This window comes from Typha latifolia, chromosome 8 (genome assembly GCF_019914945.1).
Source record: "Typha latifolia isolate L0001 chromosome 8, TyphaL0001v2, whole genome shotgun sequence".
Taxonomy (NCBI): domain Eukaryota; kingdom Viridiplantae; phylum Streptophyta; class Magnoliopsida; order Poales; family Typhaceae; genus Typha; species Typha latifolia.
The window spans coordinates 2,595,472-2,616,219 of NC_133093.1; the positions used below are offsets into that span (position 1 = coordinate 2,595,472).

At 36.3% G+C, this 20,748-nt stretch overlaps 2 protein-coding genes across 8 annotated transcripts; both read left to right on the top strand.

Moving 5' to 3' along the window:
• The first annotated feature begins 512 nt into the window (after nucleotides 1-512).
• LOC140793800 (probable E3 ubiquitin-protein ligase HIP1) lies at nucleotides 513-9,374 on the top strand. 7 transcript variants are annotated; one of them, XM_073145508.1, is made up of 8 exons: nucleotides 513-698; nucleotides 2,654-2,816; nucleotides 2,904-3,413; nucleotides 3,510-4,399; nucleotides 6,643-6,693; nucleotides 8,507-8,605; nucleotides 8,711-8,854; nucleotides 8,929-9,374. In XM_073145508.1, the coding sequence occupies exons 2-8, from the start codon at nucleotides 2,684-2,686 to the stop codon at nucleotides 9,094-9,096; spliced, it is 1,995 nt and encodes a 664-aa protein (XP_073001609.1). In that variant the 5' UTR covers nucleotides 513-698; nucleotides 2,654-2,683; the 3' UTR covers nucleotides 9,097-9,374. The 7 variants fall into 7 exon arrangements, with proteins under 7 accessions (XP_073001609.1, XP_073001603.1, XP_073001605.1 ...); XM_073145506.1 differs by having other exon boundaries at nucleotides 558-698; nucleotides 2,654-3,413; nucleotides 6,640-6,693; XM_073145507.1 differs by having other exon boundaries at nucleotides 558-698; nucleotides 2,654-3,413.
• An 8,606-nt stretch (nucleotides 9,375-17,980) lies between these two features.
• Nucleotides 17,981-18,730, top strand: LOC140794031 (small ribosomal subunit protein uS9). The gene has a single exon (XM_073145839.1). The coding sequence runs from the start codon at nucleotides 18,111-18,113 to the stop codon at nucleotides 18,546-18,548; it is 438 nt and encodes a 145-aa protein (XP_073001940.1). The 5' UTR covers nucleotides 17,981-18,110; the 3' UTR covers nucleotides 18,549-18,730.
• The last annotated feature ends 2,018 nt before the right edge of the window (nucleotides 18,731-20,748 follow it).

Here is a 20,748-nt window from a genome sequence, read left to right on the forward strand (position 1 = left end):
TTACATTTTAATTATATTATTTATATTACATTCATCCAGGAAGAGAGGGGTGTGAATTGTGAAAGGAATTCAAAGCACTATTGCTGAGGTGTAATGTTGAGGAACACAAAGGTGTCAAATGACAGAAGAAGACTACATTGCATGCATCAAATTTATCATAATTATTTCCTTTTTTATTCCTCTATATATGTTAAAATTTAAAATTTAAATTTTAAAATTTAAATTTAGAAAGAGTTAAATATATTTCTAGCTATAAATATAAATATTGTTAATATTTGAGAAAGTAAAATAGTAGATAGATAATAGAATTTAGAGAGGGAAAAGGATTTTATTCTAAAATATATGGTGTGAAATGCATTTAATTGAATTAGAAAATTTCCTTCTCTTCACTCTTACCAAAAACTAAGGGAAAAAAAAGGAAAAAAAGGAAAAGGAAAAGAAAAAGAAAATAAGAAGAACGAAAAAGTAAAAATTCTCCTCAATTTTCTATGCCGCCTCGCTTTCTCTCTTCTGCCTTCTCCTCTCCTTCCCCCACCCGTCGCTTCCTCCTTTTCCCTTTCAGAACCAGCCATCCAAAGGAGCGTTAAGTTTCCATTTGTTCTCTTCTATTAGAGGAGAAGGGAAGGGAGGAAGCCGAGTAAATCTGTGTGCTCATCGATCGTTTGGATTTTCTTTTTAAAACGATTTGTGATTGTGAGGTGAGCTCTGATGAATCTGATCTTCCCTGGGCAAGACCCATGTCTTGGTTTGGAAATTTTTTGATAAAAGTTTCGTTTTTTAGTGAAATTTTGAAGCTGGGTAGATGGTAGTATGTCTCCGGTGCGTCAAATTTTCATTTCATTTATTTTTTTGGTGTCTTTTTTTGTGATTTCTTGTGGCCGGAGAGATCAAGCTTTGAGTTTCCTATGTTTTCGTTGGGATTTTGTATCGATCATGGCTCCGTGAGGCCAGTTTGATCAGTACTGTGGTTTTGATGATAAAAGTACAAGCATCGGAGGAATCCTTTACATGTTTTTGATGTTCTCCACGACCGAAGTTGCGATTTTTTTTTTTTTTTTTGTATGTCTTTTTACTGTTTTTCTTTTCTTTCTTGGTAGTGTATATCAGAAAGATGTAAAGGCATCATTTTTTCCCCGTAGATTATCTACATGGGCGGGGGGGAGGGGGTGAGGTGAATGATTTCACTTTCTTATTCTTGTGCTTGGGCTTCCTCTAGATCTGCCAAGGGAAGATCTTAGCTTGTTTCCTCCAGACTCCTGCATCTATGACTATAAGCGGCATTATTCATGGGGAATCATACAACTAAGGGAACTTGCTTATTAATTTCTTGTTCTTATGTTTGAGTAGATTTTGTGGAGGAGTTGTCAGCTTTGATCTTTGTGGACACCAGTAATAGATGTTGTGGAGAAGTTCTAGGGGAATAACTTGAAAATTTTCAAACCTTTGAAAGGCATAGATGGAAAATGCTGGTGGTTTCTTTCAAGAAAAGAGGAGAAAGAAAGAAAGATTTAGAGTGTCCTGCTTGACTTGCCATTGTGGGGGCAAACCCAACTTCTTGCGGCTGCATACTAATTGAGTACTACTACATGCAACAATATTCTGATGATGATCCAAGATTTAACTCTGGCTGGAAATTGTGAGGCAGAATAGACTACTAAATTTGAGTTCATTGGGACGCTTCTTGTACTTCAATTGGTGCTGGAATTATCCAAACAATATTGTGGGGGTATAAGATGGTATCTCTAGCTGAAAGTTGCATTTCAAAAGCTGAAATATTGCCTAGGATATATGAAGTATCTTGCTGTTTATGAAAGCCTGTAGTGATGATGTCATTGTTAGGCTTTAGAGATGGAACGCTATTCATCTTACAAACTCTGCTCACCATCTGATTGGTAGATCTTATTTGCTGGATAATTGCCTTTGTGCAACAAGGAGAACTATTATTTGTTGTGCTGCTCTACATGTTTGAGTTGCCAAACACAGCTTCCTAGTAGGATAACAATAGCTGATGTTCATTCTGCAGAGAAATTTGATAGTTCTTCCATGGGCAAGTACTATATAACCGTACAATTACACTGAAGGAGTTAATGACAGTTCACTTTGTTGGTCAGTGATGAACTTCTAGATAAATGTATGAACTTGCCATTAAGGGAAAAAAGTGCCTTTAAATATGTTTAAGCTTAAATTATAATCTGCATTTTGGGAATGATTTTATTTCATGATGAGCTTTCCATAACTTTGTTAGTCATTTTAGTACTTTACCTAATAGGTACCTTTTGTCTTCATTTTGTCTATAGCGTCCTGTTTCATTAAAATTTCCATTTGAATAACCATTTATGGTACTACATGTGTTGGAAACTAAATTGAACAATTAATAACCATTTTTGAATTTGATTCAACATATGTTCTAAACTTCTTATCATCTTTGATGTATTAACCATGCTTGGTTTTAGCTGTTATTCTTTGTGCAGTTCACCTAACAGGTTGTTGCCATTACTCTCTTTGCTGTTACTACATTTTTTTTTTTGGTTTTCTCTATGAGAATCTACTCCATTGAACTGTATTTCCTTTCTTTAATCTTTGTATAAATTGCGTGACTCCAAACTATAATTCTGATTAGTTATATGTGGTTGATTGTATTGGTGTTCATTAGATATTTTGAAGGGGAATACAATTCTGCCAAATGCAAGGACAGAGGAGTAATTCACATCCTCACTCGGGGACACACAATTATGCTGTTGGATCTAGTTCAAACACCACACCCGTGGATCAGCATAATTTGCTTCTCAATCCTGTAAATGCCGAAAACTTACCAGGTTATTTGCTACCTCCTGGTGATAATGATATGCTTTATCGAAATCTGATTAGTCAAGAAAATGTGAGGTTGAATATATGGAATTCAGATGGATCTAGTTCTGCTGAACACACAGTAAATGAGGGATGCAATGATGAAACTAAAAGGGAACATATGTGGTCATCTTCTCTGGCAAATAATAGGAGAGTTGGACCAAGGATAGAAGGCAGGCAATCTGAAGCAACCAATTTGCAGTCACCTGAAAATGTGAATTTAAATCTTAACATTAGCCAGATCGATCACGGTCAGCCATCTTCGGAAACATGGAATTTAGAGCGGAATGTAGAGAATGTTGATATCATTAGCCAGGATCTAGGGTTAGGGTTAAGCCCTGCACTGCATAATACAGGTTTAGTGCTGCCTGAGCATGTTCACTCATCTGATGCTTCTTCACATATGTATGGGAGTACTTCCACAGGATTTGACTTTTTTCCAAGAGATGCTAGAGGGCGACAATTAGATTTACTGAATGATCATCGCTTGTCTTGCAAGAGAAAGAGTATTGATGGCATTCATGGGGAGTCTTCAACAAGTGGAAGTTCCAGTCATCTTCACCAAAGTGAGAATAGATTGTTGTCTGCTGCTTCTCATAGTGCAATTCCTAATTTAAATTCATCTAGTTCATCCAACACTATTGGTTTACTTCCTCCTGTAGAACAGCTGAACACAAGGACTGGAACCACCGCAGGACTAGCAGGTTCCGATCATCATTCAGTTGCTAGTGCTCCAGGAAGTGCAGAAAGCTTTCTAAGGAACACTAGAATGAGAATCATGCCACAGCTGAATGATACAGCTCTGCCTAATATATTGCCCCAAGGGAGTATAGGACATTCTAATTATTGTCCTTCCCATCAGCCATCTCCTGGACCTATCCTTGGACATCAGTCAGATGAATCTGGATTGTTAAGCAATGGTGCAAGTTCACATAGGCAGCCTTTACTCATTCCAGACTTGTCGCGAAATTTACAACCTTTTCCACCGAATGGAACATCTAATTCAGGAATAGCTCCTATGAACATAGCAGGTGAAGGAGCAATTCTTGAGGAATCAAACTTGTGGAGCACGTTGAGGAGCAACTTTTCAGAGCACCTAGCGTGTTTTCCCCCAACTAACACCAGTCATGTGGTGCAAGGCTCTACAAACTGGCATTTGACCGGTGGAAATAGAAGCTTGCATGGAAGCTCAGGCTCTGCATTACACTCTGATGTCAGTGTAGGCAATCGACAACCACTTGGTTCAGTATCTCGTCATAGTCATCCATCTCAGTATCACCGCAACATAGCAGACATTGTACGCAGGTCCTTGTCTTCTTCTGGTGCCTCAAACTCAAGACGTCAGAGTGTACCCTTGCAGCGGCGTGGGCATCATCCTACTTCACATGAGTTTGGAGGCCATCATTCTGGAGTTGGTTATCGCACCCATCCACAGCCATACTTGGGCTCAGCTCTTTTAGCAGATAGGCAAAGTGGTGGTCAATTTGCTGTTCCTCTGGCCATCCGGACTCCAACAGCTTCTAGGGAAGGAAGAAGCAGGATGTTGTCAGAGGTATGTATTAACTTTTCCATCTTATTCAGTTGTTATCTTGTAATTAATATCAACTGATTGTTTTGGAGCATCAATGCTCATCTTAATGTATTAATGCATATTTATGCAAGACACAAGCACACTAATTTACTGCTGACCAAGGTATGAGTCAGGATTCAGAAAAAGCTGCTTTAGAGGCTAGTTGCAAAATTGCTAGTCAGCTCAGTCAGGAGAGTATTTGTCAAACATTCATATTCTTACATTGTCGGAAAATTATGAAACTAGATCGATTTGCTTTATAACTTTCCAATCTACATCTTTAATATTTAAATCCTTATCAAATTCAGACTAAATCTGGGTCTAATTTGGATGGAATGCCAACGGTGGTGTTGGTGGTGGGTGTAGTGATGATTGCAATTTAGAAGGTAGCAATAGTGGGTCGACTTGTAGATGGTGATGGAGATGGAACAGAGGGTTGACGATGGTGATGATGAATAGGTAGAGTGATACCTTAGAAGTAAAGATGAAGGGGAACTGGGCCAGCTCTATGAACTAGGGGGAGTGACGGACAAAGAGGGAGGAGAAGCTCCGGCGGTTAGGGGAAAAGGGTGTCGCTTGGGTTAAGAGAACACGAGGGAGGCTAGGGAGAACGAAATTGAAAGATAGAGGCAATGCAAATAATCAGGTGATCCTTTATTCATTCACCCATAACTTAATTAGGGTTGCACTCCACGTACATATAGAGGCTAATTCTAAACCGAATAATAAACAAATTAATAAACCTAGCTGAACTAGTCTTCTTATCTTCCTTGAATTAATTCTTCGTTGCGTTGCAGATAGATCCGAATCTGAAAAAACTTTGAATATGAAAATTTTAGATCATGACATCACCAATCTTATCCATCTAGTTTCATATTGTTTGGACGTCAGATGAATAATTTACGAATACTTTTTCAAAACTGTGCAAAACTTAAATTAACTAGATTTAGTTAATTAAACCAATTCTAACCTATTAGAACTCTGACTAAATCGTATAAGTAGATAAAATAAATAGACTCAATCCATTGAACCCAATATCCCAATAATGTGATCACATTATATATGCTAAGATGGCTTAAGTAACACATTCCAGCAGCCGGTGGGCCTTTTGAGTTGAGATCACTTTCACAAATAGGAAGGAGACTTGATTAGTGACTTAATATCTTTCCTAGATGTCCTCTCTCCATTTCTTATTGAGCCAAATATTCCTTGCTCTTTCCTGGAGTCCTTTAACCTTCCTTTATTGTCCGTAATAGTGTGCTGTAGTTTGGACCTCAGCTCAACCATTGTGGTGAAGTCAATTTTTTTCTACCCTTTCTAATTGCTTCTTGATGTAAAACTTAGATTTCTACCCTTCACTGATTGGTTAGTGTCACTTAATGCACCTCAAGAACTTTTCGTTAGAAAACAAAATATCAGAAATAGGGAAGCTCCTGACTCAACTAGTGGAGTCCATTAAGTGAAATTATTGTATTAGCTCTCAAAATTGAAACTGAGAGAGGGGAAAAAAAGGAAGAATGTGATTTGAGTTATTCTTCTCCTACTCTTTCTCTCGTTTATTTCTTTAGAGAAAGGGCAAGAGAACTAATTGTGATTTGGGAGAACTCATTGCCACAATTGGGATTTGGGAGACATTCTGGTCAAACCTAGATTTCTATACCTCAAGGCTTGGTAACAAGATGTAAAATAGTGGAGGGTGTGGAAGTCGATGAAAATATTGTACCAAAGCACCTGGATCTCTAAGATGGCTGTATTTTGATTTTTTTTTCCTCATTTTCAAATTTGCATCCATTTGTAAAAAATGGACTATGAACACAAAAATACCTTTGCTAAGGTTGTAAGGATTTGGTGATTAAATTGCAATATTGCTTAAGTCATGCCACTAATATTGTTCTTCATTAAGCTAGACCTCTTAGTTTCTTTATCTTTCCAGCCTGTCTTGTCTATTTACTTCTCCAACATAGTATTGGTATTTGATCTTTTCGCCATACAGAGATTAGCATCAAATTTTAAACTTATACTGTATTATCTATGTTATTCATCATCTGCAGTCACATTAATGCATTATGCCTGCGCCAAATTATTCATTCAAAATTCATCCCATATAATGTTTGGTCTTTGTGTGAATTTTATCCTGGAGTTCTATGAAAATCTGTCCATGCAAATTCAATTTGTTTTATATTTGTGAATCTGTGTAACCTTATCACTTTTCTTTCCTGCAGCAGATGCGCAATGTGCTGGATCTTCTTCGTCGGGGGGAAAATATACGATTTGAGGTACGCATTTGTTTTTATTGGTATAAACAACTGTTATGTTCCAGCTGTAAAGGTAGTTGCATTAGCATGTCTCATCCTTGGTTGACGTCTATGGAGTTTCAAAAGATGAGCATCCTTTTATGCATAAGCACTCAACTTTCTGGCATGCGTGCATATCAGCAAGAGGGTTTGATGGCATAGCACACTCATGTGCCGGGTGCCTTGGCAGGCTTCATTATACCTGTACTGCACCTGCAGCATGGTGCCAGTACCACAAGGCAACAACATAGCTTAATGAAACTTTGTGCAACAGCCATGACAAACTGAATTTCTTAGTTTAATTTAGGCCAGTTTTTAACCAGAAATAGGGGCCATTGCAAGGTATAATTGCATGATCTTCCCTTCAATTAGTTAGCAATTTACAAATTCATTTGGATCAATTGCATGAATCATCTAATAAAATTCTTGGCTTAATTCTTTTGAGCTTAAAATTTAGACAATATATATACTTTTGTGGTGAATCTCTCATGATCTTAATCCACGACGGCAAATATACAAGTTCTAATCTGCCCCCTCAAATCATAAAAAAAAGTTTAGTGCTTATGTGATTTTTGTTTTTGGATACTCCAGTGCCAGATTGATATTGATTGGCATGGTTCATGCTGCCCTCTGCTGGGCCCGTGAAATAATCCTTGCTCATCATAATAAATTAAAACATCTTGACATTATTTCTTCATGTTGGCATACAACTTGGAGTTCAAGAGGATCCATGAAAGAATTCAAACTGATTTTTACGATATGCTAGCTGTAAAGAAGTCTGGCACCTTGTTGGCTTTCACAAAATTTAGGCAACATAATGATGTGCCATGAGACACAATACTCTATTTGATGTTTCTGATGATCAGTAAGTAACTTGTTGATCATAGCTTAGGTTCAAATGGGCAGCCATGTAAAAGCTCTAGACAAATGGAAAGATAAGACAAAAGAGCTCAAAGGGTACATAATTTTGATGCTGACCTGACTATATTCAAATCCATCAAGTTGACTTTCTTTGAGCATGCTGATGGTACCTGGCCATGATATGTGTCTCATTATTTGCATCACAAGCTAGTTCCTTGCATATCAAGAAGGTCCAGCAACAAAATGAGAATAGCACAACCATTTTTTTGCCTCCAAGTGAACCACTATATTGTACTTCTTCTCAGATATCATGACATAGTTTATAGTTAATCCATCTCAGTTATAATTCTTGTCTTGCAAATATCATACCCATCTAACAAGCTAATATTTGTTCACGGTAACCCTTTCAATGTTTGGCGCCCGACAGTTGTTTTTTTTCATGATAATCTGTTCATTTCTCAAGTCAAGCTTGTCATCCACTTTATTTTCAGACATGGCGCAAGTATATCTTAACCTAATCGGGGCAGGGCCTGTTTAGTGAGCTCGTAGTATGTTAGCTTTTTTTCCTTCTTTTTTCTTCTGTGGGTAGAGTGGAAGCATGGGAGAAGGGTGGAGGGTTTTCTTTCTTTTGATTCCTTTCCGTCAGTTTGTTCACTCAGATGTTACTTCCCTCAAATTTTCTCCATTTACTTGATTGCACCACTGACTATCATATTCGTTGATTTTATCACTTCATATTAATCACTAATTGTTAAGATTCACTCAAAGGTTACTTCAAAGATGTGAAATGACTAGTAGATGGAAGCAAGCATGATTTCATGCCAGACAAGCTGTGCTCTCTGTAGTGGATGCACCGACTTATTCAGGAGATTTGAATGTTGAAATAAGACCCATCTTATATGGAACTTAACTTGCATTGCTGGTATCTGGACAGGATCTTTTCATCTTTGACCAGGCTGGATTCTTTGGGGCCCCCTATTTGCAAGACAGACACAGAGACATGCGGCTTGATGTTGATAATATGTCTTATGAGGTTATACGAGCTCCCTCAACATTGACTCCTTAATCTTACTACAACTTGGTTCTTTTAGTTGTACTACAACCTCAAAATTCTTACTACGGTTAGCTCTCATCATAGGAACTATTGGCGTTGGAAGAACAAATAGGAAACGTAAACACGGGACTGAGCGAAGAAACAATCATTAAGTGCTTGAAACAAAGGAAGTATATCTCCATTACATTGGAACCATTAGAGGAAGTAGAACCATGCAGCATCTGTCAGGTAAATTCCTAGCCCCTTCTGTGTTCCTTTCATGGTCAACAGCCTCGACAAACTTCTAATGCATTCTTTTGCAGGAGGAATATGTTGATGGGGAGGAGCTTGGGAGACTAGATTGTGGGCATGATTTCCACACTGATTGCATCAAACAGTGGCTAATGCTCAAGAACTTATGCCCCATCTGTAAAACAACTGCTCTGAGTACCGAAAAGCAGAATGCTGGGTCATATCCATCACAATTGTGAGAAAGGAGTGATCCCTATGTGGAATGGAATGGATGACTGCAATCCTTTTTCCTTGGATCAGATATAGTGTTGGATATTATACTCTATAAACTGAAACCTTTATCCATTATCAAAATGAAGCATTTGTAAAAAAGAAAATTAAAAAAAAAGACTTGTTTAAAAGATGAGATGATGGATTTATCTTTTGGGTAGATCTCAAATAGTTGTAACCAAAGAGAGGTCATGGTCTACTGATACATTTGATTGAAGCATCAAATTAGCCTAAGCAACTTGCTCTTTGGTATATTGTTGGATGATTGGATGAAACACATACCCTGGCTATGTTATTGCTGCACCTGAGATTGAATTGTTGCATGTTAGGGGCTTTATTGCCCTGGAGGGTAATTGAGATTGGAAATGCTTCAGAGATGGTGCAGAAGATTTTGGTAGCTGATTGTCACGGAATTTAACATTTTTAATTGGTTTACTTATCCGCCTCGACCTCCTTCGTAAGGTGAGGTAAGCCTCGAAGTAAAATAGTGTAGATGCGAGAAAAAAGAAATGTGTTGTAGTAATTAAAAATAGATAATCCGACAAGTTTTCACTTTTATTTTGCAAACATTATTAAGATAGATTATAAATAGTGTTTAAATTTTCGCATAGAGTTAAATGAAATATAGACATGAAAGGAGGGATATGAGCTAGGTGAGTAGAGATAAGAAGACCAATGCTCTTAAATGTTTTTCCTAGTTAGTTAGGAGACTAGAGATAAGATTAATGATCTTAAAATTTTTTTCCTATCTAGATAATTCCATAGGTGAGGTTTTGGTTGCTCCTAAAATTAAAGTGATTGCCACTTGCTAATTTTGCATTTACTGTCCAACATCGGATGAGCTTGAGTCTAGCTTGATTACCGCATTGTCCTTTGAGTCTTACCGCGTTGTCCTTTGAGTCTTAGCTTAGCCATGGCACAGCTTAAACTCTTAGGCTTTTTTGATATTTTGGTTTTGACCATAATTTTAATGGGGCGTGACATAACATTATTTGATCCAAGATCCTCACCACTCTAAGATCGACAAGAGATTTTGATATGTTTTGGCCCCAGAATAAAGCTTTCCAACAAATCAAGTTTCAGGCAAATCAGACGATGAGATCTCGAGTTATCGTCTGATTAGTGGACGAACATCAGGGAGTCCGTCTTAGGATCCGTGGATGGAGGCACGAGATCCTTGGTGTTGGTGAAGGTTGGTGGATCGACATTAATGGGGTGGCATCGGTGAGTACATGGAGATGGAAGGGTTATGGGTGATGGAAAGATTAGGGCAAAGTGATAGATAGATTAGAAGAAGGGGGAGGAGTGAGCGCTAAGGGACTAGGGTGATTGGCCGGTCGAGGGAGGCTAGAAGCCGCGACGCCAAGGAACGAGAGAACGGGAGAGAAGAATATGAAGGAGATAAGGTAAAACTCAATTTATTCAATAAGCATTCCATGGTTGCTATCCACACTTTTAGAGGCTAACTAAACAATTTAAAAATGACAATTATTAATTCTAAAATAGTAGATTTTTTGCCGACCGCGTTCGAACGCGCCTGATCGCGTTCGAAGGCGCTAGTATGATCTTTGCATTAATAGGGAGTTTTAAACTAACAATGAGTTAGAAGTTATCAATGTTTGCCATTATGTCGGTTTGACCTCTCTATGCGCTAACTTTGATTTTAATGTTTTTGGTCATGCCTAATACTGAGCAAGAATTGGAGTTTATCACCTTCAAGCGGCTATCTTCCTTTTCCAACTTGAAGCCAACCCGCTTGGCCTCCGCAAGCGGCATAAAATTGTGGGCTGCACGTCATGCTGATGTACATAAGCCCTTTATATTCAAGGGGCTCCAAGTCTGCTCCTAGATGACATTGATTTGTTGGAGGGCTCCAACATCATCTCTTCTCCTTTATCCTCTTCCTTCGCAATTTGAATAACATGCAACTTTTTCTTTAATTAGGCAATCACGTGCCCAATGGCTTCCCCATAAACATAACATGAAATTTTTGGGTTTTGGGGTTGAGACTTGACCATTGATCGCATCCTTTGAATGCCTTTTTAGCACCTTTCTTGTGGACATCTTCGCCATTATTACTATTGCAAAACATCAATAGTTTTGGCTTAACAATGTGGTCTCTTCTCCACTCGTATGTTGAGGTCATTAAAACCTCTGACCACTAACTATTTAGATCCCTATGGCTACAATTTGTCGAGGAAGAAGAATATATGGCCATCCTTCAACATGTTTGAGATTGATAACATAAAATGGGTGAATTCGTTGACATAATCAATGAGACTATTGCTATTTTTTAAGCTTCGTAAGTTCTTTTGGGCCAAGAACTTGATTTTTTTTTAGGGTAGAAGCACCTTCAGCTCATGCTTTTAGTCCACCTAAGAGTCGATATAGCATAACTCTTGTCGATCTCAATTAGATAGTTGACACTACCACAACATGACATCGTTGATGAAGTACATGAATGTAGTTTAGACCTTCTTACTATTATCCTTAAGTTGCAATGCCTCAAAGGAAGTTCTCAACCCCCTTTTCTTTTAAATCCTTGTACCTCTAGGATATATTTTTAGTGATTTCACCTCCATGTGCAAGAACCCTCTAAAAAAGACTTACTCTCGACTTGAGATCGTTGCCCTCATCGACTTTAGATTGGAACTCTTTATAATAAGTTATCTCAGCAACTCTCTTATTATTTTGTCGATCAAACTTTGCTTTGAAGTCGTAAAATTTAGATTTGAAAGTACCCATCGTAGTTTGGATGCTTTCTTCCATCGTTCACTTCGAAATAAATGTTGAGATTCTCCAACAACTCTAGTTGGTCGTTAAGGCATCAAAAGCAGTTCTTAAGTGAAGACAATCAATTTTCTTTGGGTACAAACTTTCTTAGAGGCTCCTTACTTTTGTCTCATTTAGTGTGCTTCTTCCTCACAGGTATAATGACATTGATGATAGGTTTGAAAGAAGATATTATAATAATTGGTTGCAGATCACAATAATGTTGGCTGAACTTAGCAGCACGTCATTAATCGCAGCAGTAATTTCTTGATCGTAGTAGAATCAATTATAGTATTGCTTTAGTGATCGCATCAGCAACAGATCACAATAACTCGTCCCTAATTTTAGCATCGCTTCGTTAATTGCATCAGCACATTGACGATTGCAACAATGCTTCATCAATCATAATAAAAATTAAAGATGACTCTGATGCCCCTTGTCACAAATTTAATCTTTTTGATCAGTTTGCTAGTTTGTGCGTCCAATTGATCACCATGTCTGTATTGTAAATAGGCAACCTCTGGGAAAATTATGGAAAAAAAGGCTCGAATGGTAATCCGATTCAATCATTTACTCATTCAATGAGTCAACTCCTTTGCGGGCTCCATAGCAGGAAATTATATATTCTGTCAAAGAAAGTCTCATCTTTTGCAAAATAAGGTAAGACTCGAAGTGAAGATAGTGTAGATGCAAAAAGAGAAAAATGAGCTATAGTAATTTAAAGAAGACAACCTATCTTTATGAAGTTTTCACTTCTATTTTAATACACTATTTTTTAGATATATTACAAGTAGAGTGTTTAAATCTTCATATAAAGGCAAAAGAAATATATATCAAAAGGAGAAATATGGGCTAGGAGATTATATATAATATCAATGCTCCTAAATATCTTCCCTAGCTAGTTAGGAGGCAAGAGATAAAACTAATGATTTTAGATATCTTTTCTATCTAGATAAGGCCACAAATGAAGTTTAGTTGCCCCTAAAATATAAAAAAGTGGTTGCCCCTTGCTGATTTTATCTTCATGGTCTAGCAGTGGATAAGTTTGAGTTTCGCCTGATTACCATGGTGTTTTTTGACTCTAACTTAACCATGACGTAACTTAGGCTCTTGAACATCTTTGATATTTCGGTTTCGACTAAAATTTTGATAAGATGTGACATAATGCTTTAGCTAGGGATTGATCTACTAAAATGTATAATGGGGGTATGCAATACATGCTTGATGTAATGCTGAAATGAAAGCTAAAATCGTAGCCTATTTTAGCTTAACTCGTTGCTTTGCTTGGTTATCTAATAAGCATTAACTTTTTAGTATAGTAAGATTTATACTAGTAATAGTAAATAAATAATAAACTATCCCAATAGATTAGTTTACTAACACCTATTTCTCTTTCCTCTCTCTTTTATCTAATATTTTATATTTACCAACAAAATTAAATAATATTTTTCCCTTATTGCTTCAATTAATTATCATTTCAATCAATTTCCTTTTTTTGTTTCCTCTCTTTTCTCTTCTCCTTATCCATCTACTATAAAGAGTATCTTAGTCATTTGCTAAAATATATAAATGTATTACTTCTAATGTCACATTAAGTATAATTATTATATCACTATACTGGTTTACACCCAAATATCATAAGAGTTTAAATCGGTATAAACTTTGTTATGGAGTAGTATTAATACCTGTATATCATTTCGTTTATAAATATTATAATAATAGTGATGTTAAAGATCTTTTATACTTCTATATACATTTCTAATCTAGTTTCCACATATATTTATTGATTATCAATATGTTTCAATAATTATATCTAATATTTGATTCGTATACACGTTACACTTAGCGAATATAATAATTAAATTTACTATCCATATCGGGATTCATATATGAAGAATAAAAAATATAATTATCTATAATAGTGATGTTAAAGATCTTTTATACTTCTATATACATTTCTAATCTAGTTTTCACATATATTTATTGATTATTAATATGTTTCAATAATTATATCTGATATTTGATTCGTATACATGTTATACTTAGCGAATATAATAATCAAATTTACTATCCATATCGATTCATATATGAAGAATAAAAATTATATATAAATATGATTTTACCGCTATACACTTTTTTTTTATTTTTTATGATTTTAACCATTCTAAATATAAACTAACTAAAATACTGTTACATTTATTTATAAGTACACAAATGCATCATCACTGGACTATAGCTTTTATTTTAGTTTTGTCCTTTTTGACATACTTTTTTCTAGTAGATAGCAACATAATAACTCGTAACATTTTCTCATTCTTTCTTTTCCGGCAACAAAAAATTAATCTTATTTCTCCTTTTGTATTATTCTCCAATAAATTTTTTCATTGGTCTCTTAAATGGAAACCTGATACATTTAGTTACATTTAGTTAGAATCTTTTTTTACTATATTAGTTATTTATTTTAAATAAAATAAAATTTCTGTATGTCGCGTTCGAACGTCTTTGCGAATACTTACATCAGTTTCGTAAATACAGACGATGTGAAAAGTGTGTTCGAACGCGGTCGGGCGCGTTCACACATACAAAGAATATTTTTTGTGCGTTCGAACGCGATCAACGAGATTGTACTAGGATTATGGTTAGTTATTGTATTATGGCTTGTTGGCTACCCTCTATAAAGGTGTGGATGGCAGCCAAATTCATAATGCTATTGGATTATTAATTTCTTGCACCCTATCTTCTCTCTATTCTCTCTCCCTCATCCCTCTTCACCAACCTACCACCACCTTTATCGTTGGCAAGGTCTCTCTTAACTTCTAATCTCCTACGTCTGTCGAGTCCTCCATCTTCTTTGGTATCTCGACCACTTCTTTCCTTTCATCTATATCCCTTAAACAACATCAACCATCCACCCTCATCTCCATTATCATCCATAATCCTAACATCCACTCCACCTGTCATCACCACCATCATCTGTATTATTTCGTGTTTTCGTCCCAGTTGCAGTTCGAATCTGCGAAGGGCGTGAATACAAAAATTGTAGATCAAGGAGTTACGGATCTAATCTAGTTTCGTAATTTTCTGACTACAAGATAATATTTGGTGAATATTTTTCAAATAAATCCAGATCTTGAAGGAATCGTTCCGTAGTATAACACAGTATGGTGATGGCTGATGGTTGTACTCTTAGCGTATAACAGGGTACAACTATCATTGATATACCCTTAGCGTATGACAGGGTATGATTTATCTACAGAGATACTCTTAGCGTATGGCAGGGTATGATTTATCTATAGAGATACCCTTAGCGTATACCAGGGTATGATTTATCTAGAAAGATACTCTTACCGTATGACAGGATATGCTCTGATCTTGTGACATGATGTGTATCGAGTTTGGGGCCGGGTACTGTAGTCCAGCATGGTGGATAATATTCATAGTTGAGACGGATGATTGTGATAGTGAAAGATATGTGGATTATATCTGACTCTAACATGTACGATTATCTAGTGGTTGGCATGCATCATGCATCATCATTGATGTGACTAGTATCATTGAATCATAATTATTATACATGATATGTTATTATATTCGGTGATGTTATTTGGTAATTTTATCATGTGATATATTTTTGGTTGAGGATATAATATGCTCATTCATATATATGTCATTGAGGATACATACATGCTCATACATGATATCATGCTGCTTTCTAATTCATATTATCTAGTACATGATTTACTCTCTGTTTGACATCACTAATTCGGGGTAAGATCTAATCATTGAGCCTTTTGCTCATGACTCTTCTTATTTCTTTTCTAACCCCCACAGATAATATGGTACATGATACCGACTCGAGATATTCCGAGGAGATATTTTGGAAAGATGAGGTAAGCTATAGACGCGAGATGATATAGAAGATAGTTTAATCAGATAATGAGTTGTACAATTATTTATATATTGTATAGACAATAATTGGTATAATACATGCTAGATTATAGTATACTATTGTATTAGTTGTTTAGTTGTACCTTGATGGTTTGTTGTGGCCTGTGTGGGTCCTGCGAGATTAATTAGTGGTCTAGTATATATTATTGTGGACTTGTATATTCACATGTTAACATATTTATTTGGTTGATAGTATGTTTTATTTGGTGTTGGATTATGTGAGCATGGATATGTTAGTAGGTAGTAATGTCATGATTTATATGCATAGGAGAGTATCTGTGCGTGACGAGCCCCGCCCGACTTGTCGCGTACGCTGCGCGTGCCGTGTGAGCGCGTGGGCATGCACGTGCCGGGCGGGGGTGTTACAGATAGGGTATGCTCTGAGCTTGTGGCATGATTTGTATCGAGTTTGGGGCCGGGTACCGTAGTCTAGTATAGTGGATGATATTCAGAATTGAGACAGATAATTATGATAGTGAGAGATATATGGGTTATATTTGCCTCTGACATATATAATTATCTAGTGGTTAGCATGCATCATGCATCATCATTAATGTGACTAGTATAATTAGATCATAATTGTTATACATGATATATTGCTATATTTGATGATGTTATATGGTAATTTTATCATGTGATATATTTTTGGTTGAGGATATAATATGCTCATTCATGAGAATTGATTTCATTCATATATATGTCATTGAGAATATATATATATATATATATATATGCTCATACATGATATCATGTTGCTTTCTGATTCATATTATTCAGTACATGATTTACTCTCTATTTGTCATCACTGATTCGGGGTAAAGTCTATTTACTGAGCCTTTTGCTCATGACTCTCTTTATTTATTTTTTAACCCACTCAAATATGTGGTATGTGATAGCGACTTGAGATATCCTAAGAAGATATTGTAGATTGATGAGGTGAGCTATATGTGTGAGATGATACAGATGATAGTTTGTATAGAAATTGGGTTGTATCGTTGTTTGTTATATTTGTATTTTATTATATTAGACGATGATTTATATAGTACATGTCAAATTATAGTGTACTCGTGTATCAGTTGTTTAGTTGTATCTTAATGGTTTGTCATGGCCTGTGTGAATCCTACCAGATTATGTAGTGGTCTAGTATATATTATTGTGGACTTGGATATTCATATGTTAACATGTTTATTTAGTTGATAATATGATTTATTTTTTATTTGGTGTTGGATTATGTGATCATGGATATGTTAGCAGGTAGTATTTGATGATATCATGATTGTATGTGCATATGAGTGTATCTGTGCGTGATGGGCTCCGCCCGTCCTGTCGCGTGAGCCGCAAATGCCGTTTGGGCGCGTGGGCGTTCACGTGCCTTGTGCCGGCGAAGGCATTATAACCCCGTTCTAATGCGGTCCTTGCGTTTGAACGCACCCTAGAAAAAAATTGATTTTATTGCTTCTAACATACTCAACTAGATAAAAAGGCTCATTTCCATGAACGCATTGTCACGCATAGAGCCAATATGGATCGAATCGTATCAAAATGATAGTTACACAGATAATTCAATTTATTCTTTAGTAATATGGGTTCACCGAATGGTGGAAGGATGAAGAAATAATTTCATATTATTAGGGCTTAACAACAGAATAAAAATGAAGTAAGTTAACACAATAAATAAAGAGACCATCAGAGCAAGAGAGAAATGAGTTAGTGCTAAAAGAGAGAAAAAGATAGTTTGAATAAGAAGCGAGAAAGAATATTTTTTTTTTGTCAAAAAATTTGTAATATTTCTAGTAAGAGCATTAAAAAATATTATTTATTTTTACCTCATATTCTAAGAAAGTTTTAGGAGGAGTGATGCAAGGGCAATGTTGGTATTTAAAAATAAAATAGGGTAAAACTGCAAAGATAAATTAAAATGGGTAAGTGTAAAAAGAAAAATAATATTGGGTTTTTATACAAATGGCCTCTAAAATATTGTACAATATTTGGGATCCAAACCCGACTAAATCGGATCGGACTTTGGACCGGTCCATAATCCATAAACAATGAATGGCATTAGAGTAAATAAAAGAGAAATCCCGGTTCTTTCGAGAACAACCTCCCAATACCCTAACCCTAGACCCTTCTCCACACTTATTTATACCCCTGTTAAACTTCTCCTTCCTCTCTCGTTTTAGCTCTCTCGCGCCGCTCCGACCTCCTCCGCCTCCTAGGGTTAGGGTTAGGTTTCTTCTCCTCGCGCTATCTATCTTTCGCGACCATGGCGGCTCCCGCAACGAAGTCCGTCCAATGCTTCGGGCGAAAAAAGACGGCGGTCGCCGTCACCTACTGCAAGAGCGGCCGTGGCCTCATCAAGGTCAACGGAAGCCCAATAGAGCTCGTCAAACCCGAAATCCTTCTCTACAAGGCATGCGAACCCATCCTGCTCCTCGGCCGCCACCGCTTCGCCGACGTCGACATGCGCATCCGCGTCCGCGGCGGAGGGAAGACGTCTCAGATCTACGCCATCCGCCAGAGCATCGCGAAGGCCCTGGTCGCGTACTATCAGAAGTACGTGGACGAGCAGGCAAAGAAGGAGATTAAGGATATTCTCGTGAGGTACGACCGGACCCTACTCGTTGCTGACCCCCGCCGCTGCGAGCCGAAGAAGTTTGGTGGGCGTGGTGCTCGTGCTAGGTTCCAGAAGTCATACCGTTAGATTCTGTGATTTCCGAGTGGAAAGGTCGGATCTTTCTTTCGCTTCAGTTGAGATGGAATTTCTAAGTTGTGTTTTTGGAATAATCTTGGATATTTAGGTTTTTTCCGTTTAGTTTTGCGACAGATGGGTGCTTGCTTGATTAGACCTGGTTATATTATTATAATTTTAACTTTGAATGCTTATTCCAAGTGTCATTGCTGTGGTAGTTTTTCTTTTTGATCCGATACTTTGTGATGTTATGGTTTGTTTGAGATCGATGATGATGCCTCAGTTGTATCTTGTGTTGGTTAAAAATGCTAAATTCTAGATTATAATGGTGCTTTATCCGCAGTCGTCAGCTTCCAAATTCTTGTTGACTTTTTGGAGTAAGCCGTATCACTATGTATGGCAATGATACTTGAATTTTGAGCTTCTAACTTCAATTTTATGATTTATCATGTCTTATTAAAAGATACATAATTCTGAGGGGATTATAATCAATTCAATAATTTGTTGATGTGCGGATATGGCTTTGATCTTTGTTGATACAAGTTTATCTGATGCATATAACTTGGAAATAAAAGTGTTAGGTTTGATATGCTGGTTTTGCAGGATGTTTTGTTTTTTTTTCTGATGATTTGGCTTGATGAAGAAACTGTGGCGTTATGCTTGATTAGCAAACAAGTAGGATATTTGCTTTTTTCCTGAATATTTCCCTTTTTCTGACCTGAGCTTGGTGAGTTATGGCTTAATGTGCTTCATAGGATTTGCGACAACACTATGAATTTGAGGTTCTAGGTGAAGTTAATATGATATTTGCTAACAGTATTACTATTCATAGGATTTGCAACAATATGAATTTGAGGTTCTAGGTGAAGTTAATGACATTTGTTAACAGTATAACTATTCATAGGATTTCCAACAACATGATGAATTTGAGGTTCCAGGTGTAGTTAATATGACATTTGTTAACAGTATAACTATATAAAATTAACTATGCAAAATATAGTTTGAAGTTTCTGTTTCAGTTTTGGTTGGTTTTGATTTTGACCCCTAAAAAATGGATATTTTAGGCCAAAGTAGAATTATTTTAGCCTATTGTGCTCCAAAATAAATGTCAAAACAAAAAATCCTAATAGTTTCGGGCCTTAATCCATAAGTTTTGGCTTTAGTTTTTGTTAAGTTTCAGCCAGGATTGTTCTGAGTTTTGCCTTTAGTTTTTATTAAGTTTCATCCATTACTGTTGTGTCTCGTGAAAATTTCAATTCTATGATATTGTCTCGAGTTACTTGGCTTATGTTGAGGTTTCGGTTTATTGACCACCTTATTTGTGCCTAAAGTTGCACGTAGTAACACGCTTAGCATCATGGAATTCTACTGTTGAGTAAAGTTTAGCTATGCAGCTGTGTTGAGAGCTTTAAGGGCACTCTTTTATTTCACGAGCAAAGGATGCAAGAAAATTTGGTTTCTCTGTGGAACCCAATTAATGTGGCATCCTTGAATATTCAGAATATGTAAGGATATTAGGACAAGGATTTCCTGAAAGTAATTATACTTTTGATGTGATGGTTGGAAACAAATTCAGAGACACTTACCAGGGTAGGAGGATTCTTAACTCAGAGTAGTAGGTCCCGTTCATATGTGGAAAAGGCTAATTCTAGAAGTATTCTAATTTTTTAATATCAGAATAAGAGAGCTAAGACATGAATAAGCTATTTTATGTTTAGATAAATATTAGTACGAAGTGATAATTATATTTGATGTGATGTAAAGTTGATATTAAAATAATGAAGAATAATAAATTTGTATTGAGGATTAGTGATATTTTAAATAAAATAATAAAAATACTTTTGATTGAATGGAAAGTTGTAGTAGTAATTAGGTGTTGTGTTAGCTAATGAAAATTATTATTAAATTAATTTTTTAAAAGGCTGGTGGAATGAGAGAGAGTGATGAATTAGTAGAAGCTAAGTTCAACTTCTTGTTGGTACTGTTCTCTTTTATACATATTTTATGTTGGTAACTTAATCTATTAGCTAATCCATATTCCTATATGTTCTCACTTCTTATTTGGATGCCTCTTTGTGTTATCACTTGAGCTTTTCTTAACTTAATTTAGTTGAAAGAAAACTTGCAACAAACTAAACAAATTTGGTAGGCTTGGTCCAAAAGGAAAAGGGTAGGCATTGGTCCATTGGTTTTGCAACTAGTGTTATAGCTG

Excerpts from the sequence above, each read along its gene's own strand:
- LOC140793800 (XM_073145502.1), top strand. The coding sequence starts at position 2,684 with ATGCAAGGACAGAGGAGTAATTCACATCCTCACTCGGGGACACACAAT. Across the intron at positions 6,694-8,506 it reads GGGAAAATATACGATTTGAG|GATCTTTTCATCTTTGACCA; the intron begins GTACGCATTTGT and ends GTATCTGGACAG. Across the intron at positions 8,855-8,928 it reads AACCATGCAGCATCTGTCAG|GAGGAATATGTTGATGGGGA; the intron begins GTAAATTCCTAG and ends ATTCTTTTGCAG.
- LOC140794031 (XM_073145839.1), top strand. The coding sequence starts at position 18,111 with ATGGCGGCTCCCGCAACGAAGTCCGTCCAATGCTTCGGGCGAAAAAAG.